Below are 15140 nucleotides of genomic sequence, written 5' to 3'. Positions count from 1 at the left end.
CTCAGACACAAAGCTATGTGGTTACATTTACCAGGCTCAAGAGAACGCAGGAGGGTAGTAATAAGTTATTTTGTCTAATTCAAGAAAATAGCTCACTGCCACAGAAACTATAGACCGATTATCTTCATCATTTTTATTTTATTATGAGAAGACATACACTGATTCCATTAAATATTGATAGATATTGCACTGCATATTGCCCTTCGTTGTGAAGTAGAACAAATTAACGCTTTGTTGCTGGCCTCATCTTAGCATGTAGCTCTCAGTCTCCCTTGAAAAAATGTTAGAGGGGTGTACATGAAAGTGACTCAGGACTGGCTCAAATCAGCTGTCATAAATATTACAACCCTTAGTTACAGTATTGTATAAATTGACATTTGACAACACAATATACCCTGGCATACAAAGGACATCAGGTCCACTTACAGGAAGGCTGGATTACACCGAACGAAGGAGATATCTAGGTGAATGTAAATTAGAAACAGACTCCTGCACTTGGCGTCTTTAATCATCACTTTGACAGTTTGGTCTCTCCATTTGTACTCGTTGTATCATTGCACTTAAAGTTAGTAAATTCCTTTCCACTCTCCATTTTTTTTAAGCTGCTAAAACTGCTAGAACTGTACAAAGTAGATTTTTTGATAAAATGTGATGAAAAGCAACTACAAAATATGCATAATACTCATACAAAGTAAAAGTTTACTCAGTTAGGAAAAAGAAAACACAAATAAGGAAGTAGAATTCAAAGGTTACCCTTGGTGAAAGTCAACTTTTTACACATTGATCAACTTCAATAATTAACAAAAGAATTTTAAGTAAATGGTGAAGTTAGATACCTGTATGCACTAAACATTTGATCAAATAAGGCTATTCACTTCACTATTGTTTACTGAAAGTGAAACCTTTGATGCATTATGAATAAACAGAGTAGTCTGACAGCATTACTATACTGCTTCAGCACATTCACGAGAGTAGTTTGCTGACTGGATTATATTTAAATACTTCCAGTTCATACACAGCTTGAGGGCTAGTTATAAAACAGAACGGGTTAATGTGTGGGATTGGCAAGATTCCTTACCATAGAGTTCCTCCTACACTGGCCAAATCATGAACATCATAGAGACATGGGATTACACGGCACAGAAATGGACCCTTCGGTCTAACCATACCGACCAGATATCCTAAACTGATCTAGTCCCATTTGCCAGCATTTGGCCCATATCCCTCTGAACCCCTCCTATTCATGTACCCATCTAGATGCCTTTTAAATGTTGTAATTGTACCAGCCTCCACCATCATAGCTCATTCCATACACGCACCACGCGCTGCATGACAAAGTTGCCCCTCAGGTCCCTTCTAAATCTTTCTCCTCTCACCTTAAACCCTCTAGTTTTTGACTCCCCTACCCTGGAGAAAAAAAAAACAACAACCTTGGCTATTTACACTATCCATGCCCCTCATGATTTTACAAACTTCTATAAGGTCACCCCTCAGTCCCTGATGCTCCAGGGAAAATAGCCCCAGCCTATTTAGCCTCTCCCTGTAGCCTCCAATCCCAGCAACATCCTTGTAAATCTTTTCTGAACCCTTTCATGTTTAACAACATCTTTCCGATAGGCAGGGAAACCAGAATTGAACGCAGTATTATAAAAGTTCAAACCAAACTTTTGCTTTTTATTGATCTGCAACAAGTTATAAACTATAAAACATTATTGCAAAAGTATAAAGTTAATTTTTCCATGAAAGAAACATGTTACAGCATTGTTATGCCTCACTGGAAATCCAGCCCTGCCATTCAGAGTTATCATGAAAGTTAAAAGATTTTAAAAAGTACACAAAATTTCCCCAAATTGCCCATCTTTATACATAGGTTGACAGAAAGCACACACCAGGTTTCTTATCAAGAATTACTGCTTATCATAAGTAAATAGCTTTTTACCACAGACAAATAATTCTGACCTGTTGACATATAACGCTACTAGTTAAAACACCCACCTCTTCCCATTAACACACACGTACAAACATACAGCCAGACACAAAAATCATGGGTGCTATGGGTGGAGGGAGAGACTGGCAAAGCAGTCTAATTAACCTCTTTCACAGGGTTTGCGAAGATGATCCTTTTGGCTCAACAGGACATTACTCCTCAAATTCTCTTTCCCAGGTCCTTTTAATTGTTTGCAGGGGGCACAGGCATGAGTAGTTCACATTTATAAAGATCTTGGTCTTTTTGATTACAAGTCAGAGGTTACAGCAACTCATGAGGGGAAATAAACTGGCTGTCTTGAGGCTTGAGATTTTTTTTTTTTTTTTTTAATGCTGAGCCATAACAGTTCCTTCCCTTCCAGAGATCCAAAGACTTCTGTCCCTCACATTTGGGCGCTAAACTACAAGGTTTTGTAGCAGTTCAAGGTGACAGCTCACCACCACCTTTAAGGGCGATTAGTCATGGACGATAAAAATCAAATAAAGAACAAATTTTTTTGAACAATTACAGATGAGGTGACCACTTTGCTGAATGGTTCAGTTCTGTCTGTGTGATTCCAAGCTACTTTTATTAGCCAATTCAACTCTCTATCGCATTCAGATGTGTGTATTTGACCTTCTACACTGTTATGATAAGACAAAAGGAACAAAAGTTTATATCTTTACCAGCCACTTTACAGCCCTGTGGGTCAAATATTGACTAACAACTTCAGACTTTGACATCTGCTTTACCCCCCACAGGAGAAGTTTCCAATTGTAGGGATTGGGGAAGGTGGGGTGTGGGGGCACGAGGAAGAATTGGAGAAATAGAGGCCGATTGGTACTTTGAGTGGGAACTCAAAATTTAAATCCCCATAGACTAACTTTGCATTCCAGTTTACATGTACATGTTGATACATACTGTCTTAAAATGCAGTTTTTGCCTTTTAAGTATGAATTTAGCAAGCTGGTCTACCTCACTGATGAGTATTCAGTCCATACAGAACCAGGGACTCACTTCAATTTTAGTTAAAAAAAATTGATAGAATTAATCCCAAAGCATTACTGGACAAAAGAACAAATTATGTTGGTTTGTGAAGGTTCGGGTATGTTTGTTAGCAAAAAGATCTATTCATTCCCAGTTCTGTTTCAGACAATGATTTATCTAACTGGAAACAGATTGTCTACATTTGGCAAACAGCAAATTGAAGCTACTCAAAGTCTCTGCCAATTGTTCAGACTGCTAACATCTGTGAGAAGCTATTGGAAAATTGAGACTGTAGGCAGCTTCAATCTGCTCTCCTTGGGGATCAAAAAAAAAAATGAATGCGATGGAAAACTCTTCCCACAAACAGTAATTGTACAAAGAGAGAGTGTTGGAGAAACTCAGCAGATCTGACAGCATCAGTGGGGAGAGAAACAGAGTTAATCATAGAATCCCTACAGCGTGGAAACAGGCCCTTCAGCCCAACAAGTCCACACCGATCCTTGGAGCATCCCACCCAGACCCATCCCCCTGCACACTATGGGCAATTTAGCATGGCCAATCCACCTAGCCTGCACATCTTTGAACTGTGGGAGGAAACCAGAGCACCTGGAGGAAACCCACGCGGACACGGGGAGAATGTACAGAGTTTGCACAGTCGCCCAAGGGTGGAATCAAACTCGGGTCCCTGGCGCTGTGAGGCTGCAGTGCTAACCACTGAGCCACCATGCAACCCCTTAATGTTTTGAGCCTGGTGCGACTGTTGTTTGGAATTGTACGTAGTTCATTCCTTTGCATTACAGGCACTGCAACACCAAGGTATACTCAGTCTAAAGGTTCCTCAGGTCAATAATCAAAAGTATCTTAATGAGGTGTGAAAAGATGATTGAATTGCTTGTAATAGCCAGTATACAGTGCATTATAATTAACACCTTTGTTATTAAATTTGATGGTGATTAGAACTATAAGCTGTACATAGACACTGCCTGGGATAAACATGGGCAACGTATGATATGGGAACCATGCAAGTAAAAGTGACCACAAAGCTACTGGATTGTTGTAAGGATCTAAACAGTTGAGGGAAGAAACTGTGCTGTTAAATAAAAAGCAAAAAAGAAAACCTGCAATGCTGCAAATCTAAAATAAAAACAAACAGTGTTGGCAATACTCAGCAATCTGGCAGCTTCTATGAAGAGACAAACAGAGTGAACATGCTGAGGCTAACAGAACGTCTTCACAATTGAAGGCAGTTTGAAACCTGATAGGTTTTATTCTTTTTAATGATACCAGTTTGGAAGAACAAAAGGGAAGGTAGAATAGATTATATGATAAAGATGTCAAGGAGCAACAGGAAAATGAAATGCTAATGACTGCAGCAAAGAAACAAAGCAATTGTTCAGAATGAGATAGTAAGCACTGCAGATGCTGGAGTCAGAGACAACAGTGTGGAGCTGGAGGATCACAGCAGACCAAGCAGCAGAGGATCAGGAAAGTTGACATTTTGGGTCGGGACCCTTCTTCCGAAATGGGGAGGTGGAAGGGAGCTCAGAAATAAATAGAAAGGAGGGGTGGGGCTGGGAAAGGTAGATGGGATGGTGATGGGGGAGTGCAGATAGAGTGTGGTGGGGATTGGAGGGGTGGATAGGTGGGAGAGAAGACGGACAGGTTGTGTCAGGTCAAGGAGGCAGATAAGAGGGAAGGTTGGTCATGGTGGTGCAGATGTCTACAAAACGGTCTCAGAGTCTATGCTTGGTCTCACCAACGTAGAAGAGGCCACACTGGGAGCAGCGGATACAGTAGACCAAGTTCAGGGATGGGCAGGTGAACCCGTTTGATATGGAAAGTTTGTTTTGTGCCTTGAATGGGATTTTGGGGTGGCGGGGGAGGGGGGAGGGTAGGGCCAGGTGTAGCACTTCCTGTGATTGCAGGGAGAGGTGCCGGGGGCGGTGGGGTTAGTGGGGAGTGGACAAGGGCATTGCAGAGAGCGCCATCCCTACAAAAGCAGATAGGGGTGGGGACGGAAATATCTCTTGGGTTGTGGGGTCAGATTATCGGTGGCAGAAGTGGCAGAGAATGATACGTTGGATGCGGAGATAACGCGACAAGCGACAACACCTTCCAGTCGCCATCCATTTTAACACCTGCGCCCACTCCCTGGAGACATGTCCACACTGGACCTCCTCCAGTGTCACAATGACACCAACCACAAACCAGAGGAGCAACACCTCAGGAGCCCACAGCCCGATTATCTCAATGTGGACTTTACCAGTTAAAATCTCCCAACCCCCAGCCTCATCCCACGTCCAAGCCTCCCTCTCATCCCCACCTCCTTGACCTGACACAACCTGTCCATCTTCTCTCCCACTTATCTGCCCCTCCAAACCCCACTACTCCCTACCTACACTCACCTATCACCAACCCAACTACTTTCCCCAGCCCCACCCCTCCTCTCTCTATTTGCCAGTTCCCTTCCCCCTCCCCATTTCTGAAGGATAGTCCCAATCCGAAACGTCAACTTTCCTGCTCCTCTGATACTGCCTGGCCTGCTGTGTTCCTCCAGCTCCACACTATATTCTTTTATTGTTCAGAAAGAGTGTGAATGACAGAAGGTTGAACAACTCTGTCCAAAAGCAGAACATGAAAAGCAATGTTCAGGCTGGCACATGGCAAAACAAGCAGAATCCAGACGTGGGACAGTTTGTATCTGAAATTGTTAATCTCAATGTTGAATCCAGAAAGCTTAAAAATGCTGAAATTTAGGATAAGATACTGTCCTTTCAATTTGTATTGACCCTCAATGGAAGCCTGCCGTAGGCCAGGAACAGAAAGATGAACGTAAGAACAAAGTGGTGAATAAACCGGTTGTCCTTACTCAGTGTGATTTTATGTGTGCCCTACGAGGAAAAGTTGTTCAGACTAGTCTTGTAGCCATTGGAATTTGGAAGAGGAAGCGAGGACTTAATTGAAACATATAAAAGGGGTCTCTGACAAGGCATTTGGGGAAAGGATGTTTCCTCTCATTAGAGGACCTAGAATTAAGGATTATCATTCAAAAGTAAGGGACCACCTATTTAAGACAGATAGAAATTTCTCTAACAGAAAGTTGTGAATCTTTGGAACTCTCACTCAAAAGGCAGTGTAGGCAGGCTTTGTTTATTAAAAATCTCTCTCTACCTTTTAAAATATTCAAAGTGTGAAAGGTAGTCAGGGATGGGTGGCTTCTGGAGTAATCAGATCTTATTGAATGGCAGAGCAGGCTCCAGAGAAAGTGGCCTATTCCTGCTTCTCATTTGGATGTTTGGGACTCTAGTCACACACTAGGATGACAGTTTTAATTGTTGATCAAGGTGGTGATACAGTATCATTGATGGAAAGTAGAGATGGGCAATAAAACCAGCCTTGTCCACATCCAGAGAATAAATAGTTAAGGAGGGGCGGGGGGGGGGGGCGGGGGGGGCATAGTCGTTGGGGTGTTTTCGCCAGACTTTTAATCCAGAGAGAAACCAAAAAAACTGCGGATGCTGTAAATCAGGAACAAAAACAAAAAAGTTGCTGGAAAAGCTCAGCTGAGGAAGGGTCACTGGACCCGAAACGTTAACCGTTTTCTCCTTCACTGATGCTGCCAGACCTGCTGAGGTTTTCCAGCAACTGTGTGTGTGTTAATCCAGAGACCCTGGTAATATTCTGGGGACCTGGGTTAGAAGAATCGGCAGGTGGTGGATTTTGAATGCAATAAAAATCTGGCATTAAGAGTCTAGTGATGACGATGAATCCATTGTCGATTGTTGGAAAAACCCATCTGGTTCACTAATGTCCTTTAGGCAAGGAAACTGCCATCCTTACCTGGTCTGGCCTACATGTGATTCCAGACCCGCAGCACTGTGGTTGACTCAACTGCCCACCGGGCAATTAGGGATGGGCAATAAATAAATGTTGCCTAGCCAGTGATGTCCTTATCCTGTGAATAAATAAAAAAAAAAAAGGCCAGCAAGAGCAAGAATAGCTCCTGCTCCTAGTCTTCTCCTTCAGTCTCATGTTCCTCAACTAATTCAAGACTTCTACCAAAATACATAAAAGGTAAAGTTGCCATAGTCGCAGAAGACCATAGGGTTGTTCTCTCATTAGACAGGTTATTGGTAGCGAGTTTAACTGGGAGGTCACCATATCTCAGGTGCAGGAAGAGGTCGAAAAGTTGGGACCTTCATTGTGACCTCAGCCGGTGCAGAAATTGATTCCACGTTGTTAGTGTCACTCTGCACCGCAAATCAGTCAACCGACCCCCTCCAATACATAATCCATTGGACAAACCAGAAAATGTTAAATGAAACATGTTTTTAATTTTAGAAACACTGCATCTCAGACAGTGAGATAAAGATAAAGGTCACAGTTTTGATATAAAAAACTTCTCTCCTTACATTAACACTAGACTCTTAGAATTAAAGAAATCATGACTTTTTTTAAACTGAAGATTAAATCACAACTTAACTATGTCTTAAATTATGCCAGTGATATTTATTTCCACTGTCATAAAAGTAACTATATTTGTTTGCACAGTAACTTCCATACAAAAGCAGTTCTTGAGAAAGATAATTTAGTGTGCCCAAACTCCAATATTCTGTATCAGGTAGAAATGACCATTTTCAGTGTGTGTGAAGACCATATCCTCACACCCGCAAGGCTGCAATGGTAAATAGGTACAGATTATTTCTAAAGGCACAAATATACAATGTAAAAAGTGACCACGGCTGCAGTATTGTCCCAAAACACTGTGCTTCTAAAAGAGACAGACAACAAGGTGCAGAACTGGATGAACACAGCAGGCCAAGCAGCATCGTAGGAGCAGTAAGGCTGACATTTCGGGCCTAGACCCTTCATCAAAAATGGAGGAGGGTCTAGGCCCGAAACGTCAGCCTTCCTGTGTCCAGCTGTGTTCATCCAGCTCTGCACCTTGTTGTCTCAGATTTTCCAGCATCTGCGGTTCCTACTATCTCTGTGCTTCTAAAAGACTTCAGTTTTTAAAAAAAAATTCAGATAAGCATCTTTTAAAAAAAATGCAAGCGTAAACAATAGTAATGTTCAGCATCAGTCCCTGTGGGGATGTACAAGTGGCTATCCGATGCTCTGCTTCTCAACTGTAGAAAGCAGTGTTGGACACTTCTAGCAGCACTTCTTCAGCTGTCAGTGGCAACCTGCTTACCCCGGGTAACTGGCACACTTGCATAGGAATTTTCTTTTTTCTTCTTCTTGCTCTTCTGTATCATTTTTCTAAGAACAGAACAGTATAAAAGGTCAAATTTCACCAAAGCTGGTATACGAGACAAAGCACAAATCACCTGTACAGGAACATTTTCTTTCTACATTTCCATTTAGACATTAAAATTCAAATTATTTTTTCAATAACTATCTTCAGACAAATCCTCCCCATTGCGATACATTTATATCTTGGCAATCATGAGACTTTGAACTCACTGTCAGTTCAGCACCTCATTACTCATTCAACTCTAACAAATTGCTGGCAGACCAATTGGACAATGGATGATCTAAGCTGCCACATTCAAGCAGACTTGAATGTTACTTAATACTAAATTCTTCCATTTGATTTCAAACAATTACCACCGCATAATTCTCCAATGTTAAAGCAGAGTCTTAGAAGTTGATAATGGTTAGTCTCTCAAAACTTCTGAATCAAAGTGATTACATGCCACCCATTGTCTCCACTACTGTGGGTCATTTTCATATGCCATGCAACTCTTTCACCCATCATCCTTCTGAAATTTGTAACATGGTAAAAGCATCCTTTATATTAGTAATTTTATCTTCATACTGGAGGCAATAATTCAGAAATACATTAAACATAACTTTGACAAACATTCTAGCTTTTAAATAAACTCTCAATCATCCACTTGTAGAAGAGTACCTCTTCCTCATAATTCTGTACTTGAATTTTCAGGGGAGGAACAGTGTACAGTGCATTTTAAAACACAAGAACACTTGCATGTTCACAGTTGTGAAGTCTTCCAAACCTACAACCTGATACAACGTTCACGAGAACAAAGTGCAAATTCTCACTTCAAAATGAGATGGTACATTGACTAATTTGTTTCCATTTCAGACATACCAGAAATAATACAAACTTCTAAGTCATGCATGTAATTATACAGGAAGCAAGCTGAAAGGCACTCTTAAATTGTTCCTTTTAGAGGTACTATGGTGAAATGAATAGGCCACACAAAGATAAATGGAAGGAGACACTACTCTAAATACTGTTATCTAATTTCACATGGCTTGATTCAAAAGTAAATATATAAAACTTGAAATAAAATCTTACTTCCTCCTGGCAGCCTTTTCTATGAAGTACTTTGGTGTGGTCTTGATATCTGCTCGTTTGATTGGATTTTTGATCAATCTTTTCTTTTGTTTACTGTAATGAAGTGGAGATGGTAGCCATTAATACAAATTAGTGTCAATCAATGCAGTAAGTGAAATAAATACTTTGATGAAATGTACATTTGTACTAAGAATGGGCTAACTATATGACACATCTGGTGTCAGCTTCAAAGCATTTTTAAAAATTGTAGCATCAGAAGGAATGGAGTGCAAACCCATTCTGGGGATTGCTACTTCAATGCTGTTTTTGCAGAGACTCTGTTTGAGACACCGAGCTGCTACTTTTCTTCTATTTACATATTTCATGGAATAGTCTTGGTCTTAGTATTTTAGGTAGACTATGCTGAGGAGAGATAAAATACTCATGAAACATTTGATAATGTAATAGTTGGCATTTTTATCTATATTTTTAAACAGAAGCTCATCCACAACATTTGATTTTTGAACATCATGGTCAGTAAGGAGCAGAATCAATGGGTGTGGAGACTTTCCCCAAGTGAGGCAAAGGCCAAGTGAATATATCTGGGAGTTTGATTCAAAGTGGGAATCACTAGACAGACAACACCCACAATGCTGTGAATAGTCTTGGTTCCCTTATCTAAGGAAAGATATACTGACACTGGAGGGAGTCTAGGGAAGATTCACTAAGGTCGATTTCAGGTACAGAAGGAAATTTTTTGTGTATGAGGAGCAGTTGAGTAAGTTGGGACTTTACTCATCGGAATTTAGAAGAACCTTACTGAAATGTACAGGGTTCTTGGGGCATGACATGGTAGCTGTGGTGAGATTGTTTTTCCATGTGGGACAGTCTAGAACCAGAGGACAATCTCAGAGTAAAGGGTCACCAGTTAGGACGGAGATTAGGAGGAACTTTGTCTATCAAAGGGGAGTGGAATTTGATGCTGCAGAGGGCTGTAAAGGCTGGGTCATCATGTATATGCAAGACTGAGATATACAGAATTTTAGTCAGTAAGGAAATCAAGGGTTATGGGGAAGTGGCAGAATAATGGTGTTGAGAATTATCAGTTTAGGATGAATAGCAGAGGAGACTCAATGGGTCCAATGGCCGACTTCCTCTAACATCTTGTGGTCTTTCAATTGCTAATATTCAGAACTTTAAGGGTAAGCATGATATTTCTAGACTAAAGAAATAACAGTAACACCTACCCCGAGAACAAAATTACTACATCTTTTATTTCATAATCCATGACATGGAGTGATACTGGCAGTCAGCAGTTATTGCCCAACCTTAGTTGTCCGTGGGTAATTAGTGGCAAGCTCCATTTGTGAATACAACAGACTGGTTTGCTGGGCTACTTCGGGGAAGGCAGTTAAAAGTCAACCACACTGCTGTGGGCCTGAATTCACATGTAGGCCACACCAGGGAAGTACAGCAGATTTCATTCCCTAAAGTTAAACAAATAGACTTTCATGACAATCCTGTAGTTTCCTGATCACCATTATTGGTACAAGTTATTTACTTCAGATTTAATCAACCAAATTTGAAATCACACCTGCTATGGAGTTTGATTTACCATCTCTGCTTTACTCATTGATTACTAGGTTAAAAGCCCACTGTACTTTCTACAGCAAATGATATAAAAAGCCAATCATCACTGTGCTCAAGAAACCACATAGATGTCATGACAAATATTAATTCTGATATGTACAGTGATTTGTTACCTTTCACATTTGAGATAATACATATTGGACTACACCATCTGATTACAAAAGATCAATAAAACCGATCTATTTTAAATTCATTGGTCAATTCTACAATTTTACAACTTGCACCTCTGTATAATTGGGTTTAAAGCATCAATTTCAATGTTTCAAAGGGTGAAATGTTGAACTAATGCAGTGGTATGCTATATCTAAAAACAAAATAGGTGGAAGAAATGGAAAGAGTGGAGATGCAAGACAAGTCTTCCATCTACAATCTGAGTCTCAAAAGGAAGCAAGCTATTTTCACAGAGAGGGAGAGAGAAAGATTTAACCCCAGGTTTCCCTGCCACAATTCCCCATGGCCAACTTGAAGCAGCATTGATCGGGGTGTAGAGCAGGCTGATCGACATTGGAAAGTGAGAGGGGGAAAAATCTTTTATTCCAAAAGAGGGGAAAAAAAGGTGAGGATGATAAAACCAGAGTCTCTTTTTTTTTTAAAAAATGCAAATAAAAAAAGTGCTGATAAGACCCTTTTTTGAAATTAATGCTTGTGTTAAAGGACAGCTTTTTAAAAATAGGGTAAATCCGTCAATGCAGCCATTTAAAATGCTAATTCTCAAATAAGTCAATATGAACAACAGCTGACTCATCGCAATAAAGATGTTCATCGCTAACTCCAATAAGGGGGAGGTGCACGTGTAAAATAATTCATCTTAAAGCACATTACAGTAAACAGCCAGAAGTTCAACTTTCTACATTCCTAAGTACAGATTGAAATCCTCCAAATCATTCGTTCTAAGGGGTTAAAGGACCTGAAATGTTAACTCTGGTTTCTCTCCACAGATGCTGCCAGCCCTGCTGAGTCTTTCAGCAATTTCTGTTTTTGCTTCTGATTTCCAGCATCCGCAGAGCTTTTGGATTTTCATTTGGAAGAGACAAGACATAGCAAATGAGCTCTACAAGCCAACTGATAGAACTCAGTATGCCACATATTGCAATCCAGTCCACTCACCAAGACCAAACCTAATCTCAAACAGCCATACACAGCATTTAATAATATCTATTAGTGTACCATGTTTTAAATTGAAGGCACTTACCTCTGCAGTTTGTTTATTTGCATCATATAGTCTGGTACAGGGCAGCCAGCTTGTCTGATAACATTTGCTACACTAATTGAACAGAAAAAAATGAAATACTGAGCACTTCTGGAAATTTTAAGTCAGTCTAATGTCAACTAGCAATAGCCATGATATTTTCGGCGCAAGTTTCATTTTGCCCCCAAGTGTCAACACTGATCTATAGTAAGAACTGCTGAGCTCATTCAACTCCTTGATTCCATCACAGTAAAAGATTGTTAAACTAAGAATGTATAAGACAAGTCAGGAGCTTCTGTTTTTCACACAGTTAATAGGTTTTCGCTCTGAATTTTATGAACGGGATGTGGGCTGATCAGTGACTGCCAAATATGTTTCTGTAAATTAAAACTCAGTAAACCAAGTGACAAGATGTTTGCAATGATGCCAGATTCAGTATTGACTCATTCAGATTAAAAATTAGTTCAGCTACAGTTTAGGTTTTGCACTGTTCTATTCTTAAGGCTCAGAAATCTGGACAGTCAGCACTGTTGTAGCATGAACAATTTCAATACTGGAATGGCAACAAATAATCTGTCTAAATTCATAAAAAAGTGAGTATACCTCCCAAGATGCTAGTTTATGCATGCAAAATATCCTCATTTATATTAATTATGGCACACAATTAAGTTGACAGATTCCTACAGTGGTCATTTGTCATTGCAGAACTTCATTGTTCTGGTTGACTTTGTATTCTAGCCAATGAAAGTAAGTGGCACATGAGCACAGTTTAAATTACAGTAAAATAATGGTGCATCCTCCAATTAGAGTCCAAAAGGAGACAGTACATCACAACACTTTATATAAAATCACAGGTTCATAAAACAATTTCATAAGCGCAGAGCTGGGGACCTGGCATCAGCAGTGGTGGCAAGGTGGGCCCAGCAGCGAAGAGATGGTGCCTGAAGAGTGGCAACTCCTTCATTGGTGGGTGTGGCACAGGTGAGGCAATGGAGGTGGGGTGGTGGCGCAGAGGTCATTGGTGAGCCGGTTCAGGGCTCAGTACTCTCTCAGTTACATCTTTTATCCTTTTTATTCTTAAACTATTCGAAAGGCCGCTGGATTGTGGCAACTGTTAAGGCTTTTCACTGTATTTTACTACATTATTCACTAAAATGCAAGTGAAAATAATAAATCATTCAATTATACTTCCTCAGAGGAATTTAGAAAACAAACAAACAAACAAACAAACATTCAGTCATGAGAACATAAACTTGAATTAACATACACAGCATGTTAGGTCAGTATTTTCTTTCTAAATTGCTAAAATGTAAAAAAGGCTTTGGACTAAACCACTCTGAGGAGAATTGAATTATAGAACAAGTTGCTTACAGTATTGCAGCACCTACCTAGAAGTCATGTTGATCCACTGAGTCACTAGGCTAAGCGATAAATCAGTATTTCTGACTGCAGCACATATAAACAGCTCACAAGTATAAAGGCAACTCTTAAGATTTTTGCCATAATTTTAGAAAGTCAGTGGCACTCTTTCACCACTTTCATTTTATATAGGCTTATAGTTTTAAAAATAATCTTCTGAAACCATAAAACACTGCACTTTTGGGATAAGAGCCCAAGCTTTGGCAGAAATTTATTGCAAAAAGCCTGATCTGTATTGTTTCCCTGACGTTAAACAGTTCACTGGAGCAAAACTGACATTGCCTCTTTCTAATATTGGTTGTCACTTTTTAGATGTCAAACCAGCAAAAGCAAGAAGCCTCGGTATTCTCGTTATATGCAGTAGATTGTTAGAACATGTAGCATTTACACAATGCAAGCAATATTTCAATAGCCAGTGAGCACTAACAATATACAAAAAGAACATTTTAATCACAGTAAGAGACAGCTCAATTATACTTGTCACAATACTCCTACTCTGCCTTAAGAAATGCACGTGCATTTAAAATAGATTCCATCAAGCACTTTTTTTCTTTTCCTCAGATGTACTCCTATTAAAAGAAACCAAGGGTGTAATCTCGCAAAATATTCCCTAACACCACTGTGGGAGTATCTACATCAGTGGCAGCACCTTCTCAAAGACTATTAGTTATGGACATTGAAAACTGGCATTGCCCATGATGTTCACATCCCATGAATGAATAATAAAAAAGTACCCAATGGGTAGCTTTGCTCCAGTAACAGGGAACTTCTGGCTTACTGCACACATTTTCAAACTGACCTCCGCAAAAGTGGCTTATCGTCTTCTGTGAAAAATGTAATAGCTTTTCCTCGATGATGAGCTCTTCCTGTCCGTCCTACAAGAAAAGTACACTCATCAGCATAACTTTTATTATTTCACAAAGAAGATAATAAATTTGTATTCGTTCTCATTCCCTGTATAATTATTCCAAAACATTATGCAAAGTGAGAAAAATACCTAAGAGTAGCATAAAAACAGAATATGGAGTAGGCCATTCTGCTCTTCAAGCCTACCCTGCCATTTTGTATGATCATGGCTGATCATCCAACTCAGTGCCCTGTTCCCACTTTCTCCCTAATTCCATTGATATTCAACGTTCTGGCCTCAACCACTTTCTGCAGCAGAGAATTCCACAGGTTCACTACACTCAGTTGAGAAATTTTTCTCAAGTCAGTCCTAAATGGCCTATCTCGTATCCTCAAACGATGACCCCAGTTCTGGACTCCATAGTTATTGGGAAAGTTCTTTCTACATTTACCCTGCCTAATCCAGGTTAGACTTTTATAGGTATCTATGACATGTCCATCATTCTTCTGAACTCGTGAATATAGTCCTACTGAATCCAGTCCGTCTTCATAGGTCAGTCCTGTCTTCCCAGGAATCAGTCTGGTAAACCTTTGGTGCACTCTCTCCATAGCCAGAACGTATTGCCTCAGGTAAAGAAGGTCAAAACTACACACAATACTCCAGGTGTGATCTCACCAAGGTCTGGTACAACTGCAGCAAGACATCCCTGATCCTGCACTCAAATCCTCTCACTATGAAGACCAACATGCCATTTGCCTTCTTCACTGCCTGCTGTACC

The 15140-nt window shown here is 40.1% G+C and overlaps 1 protein-coding gene across 1 annotated transcript in view; it reads right to left on the bottom strand.

The window, feature by feature from the left end:
* Positions 1–7267: 7267 nt before the first annotated feature.
* Positions 7268–15140, bottom strand: part of ddx52 (DEAD (Asp-Glu-Ala-Asp) box polypeptide 52) — a 29147-nt gene continuing 21274 nt past the window's right edge. The window contains exons 12-15 of the mRNA XM_020510744.2: positions 14315–14390; positions 12100–12171; positions 9279–9371; positions 7268–8215 (exon numbers count right to left, since the gene is read on the bottom strand). Of these exons, the coding sequence (XP_020366333.1) occupies positions 8122–8215; positions 9279–9371; positions 12100–12171; positions 14315–14390 (335 nt within the window). The 3' untranslated portion in view covers positions 7268–8121. The remainder of the gene's footprint in view (positions 8216–9278; positions 9372–12099; positions 12172–14314; positions 14391–15140) is intronic.

The sequence above is a fragment of the Rhincodon typus genome, chromosome 26 (assembly GCF_021869965.1).
Source record: "Rhincodon typus isolate 14 chromosome 26, sRhiTyp1.1, whole genome shotgun sequence".
NCBI lineage: Eukaryota > Metazoa > Chordata > Chondrichthyes > Orectolobiformes > Rhincodontidae > Rhincodon > Rhincodon typus.
The sequence above is the reverse complement of the archived record's forward strand: the minus strand, read 5'-3'. Positions and strand labels throughout refer to the sequence as shown.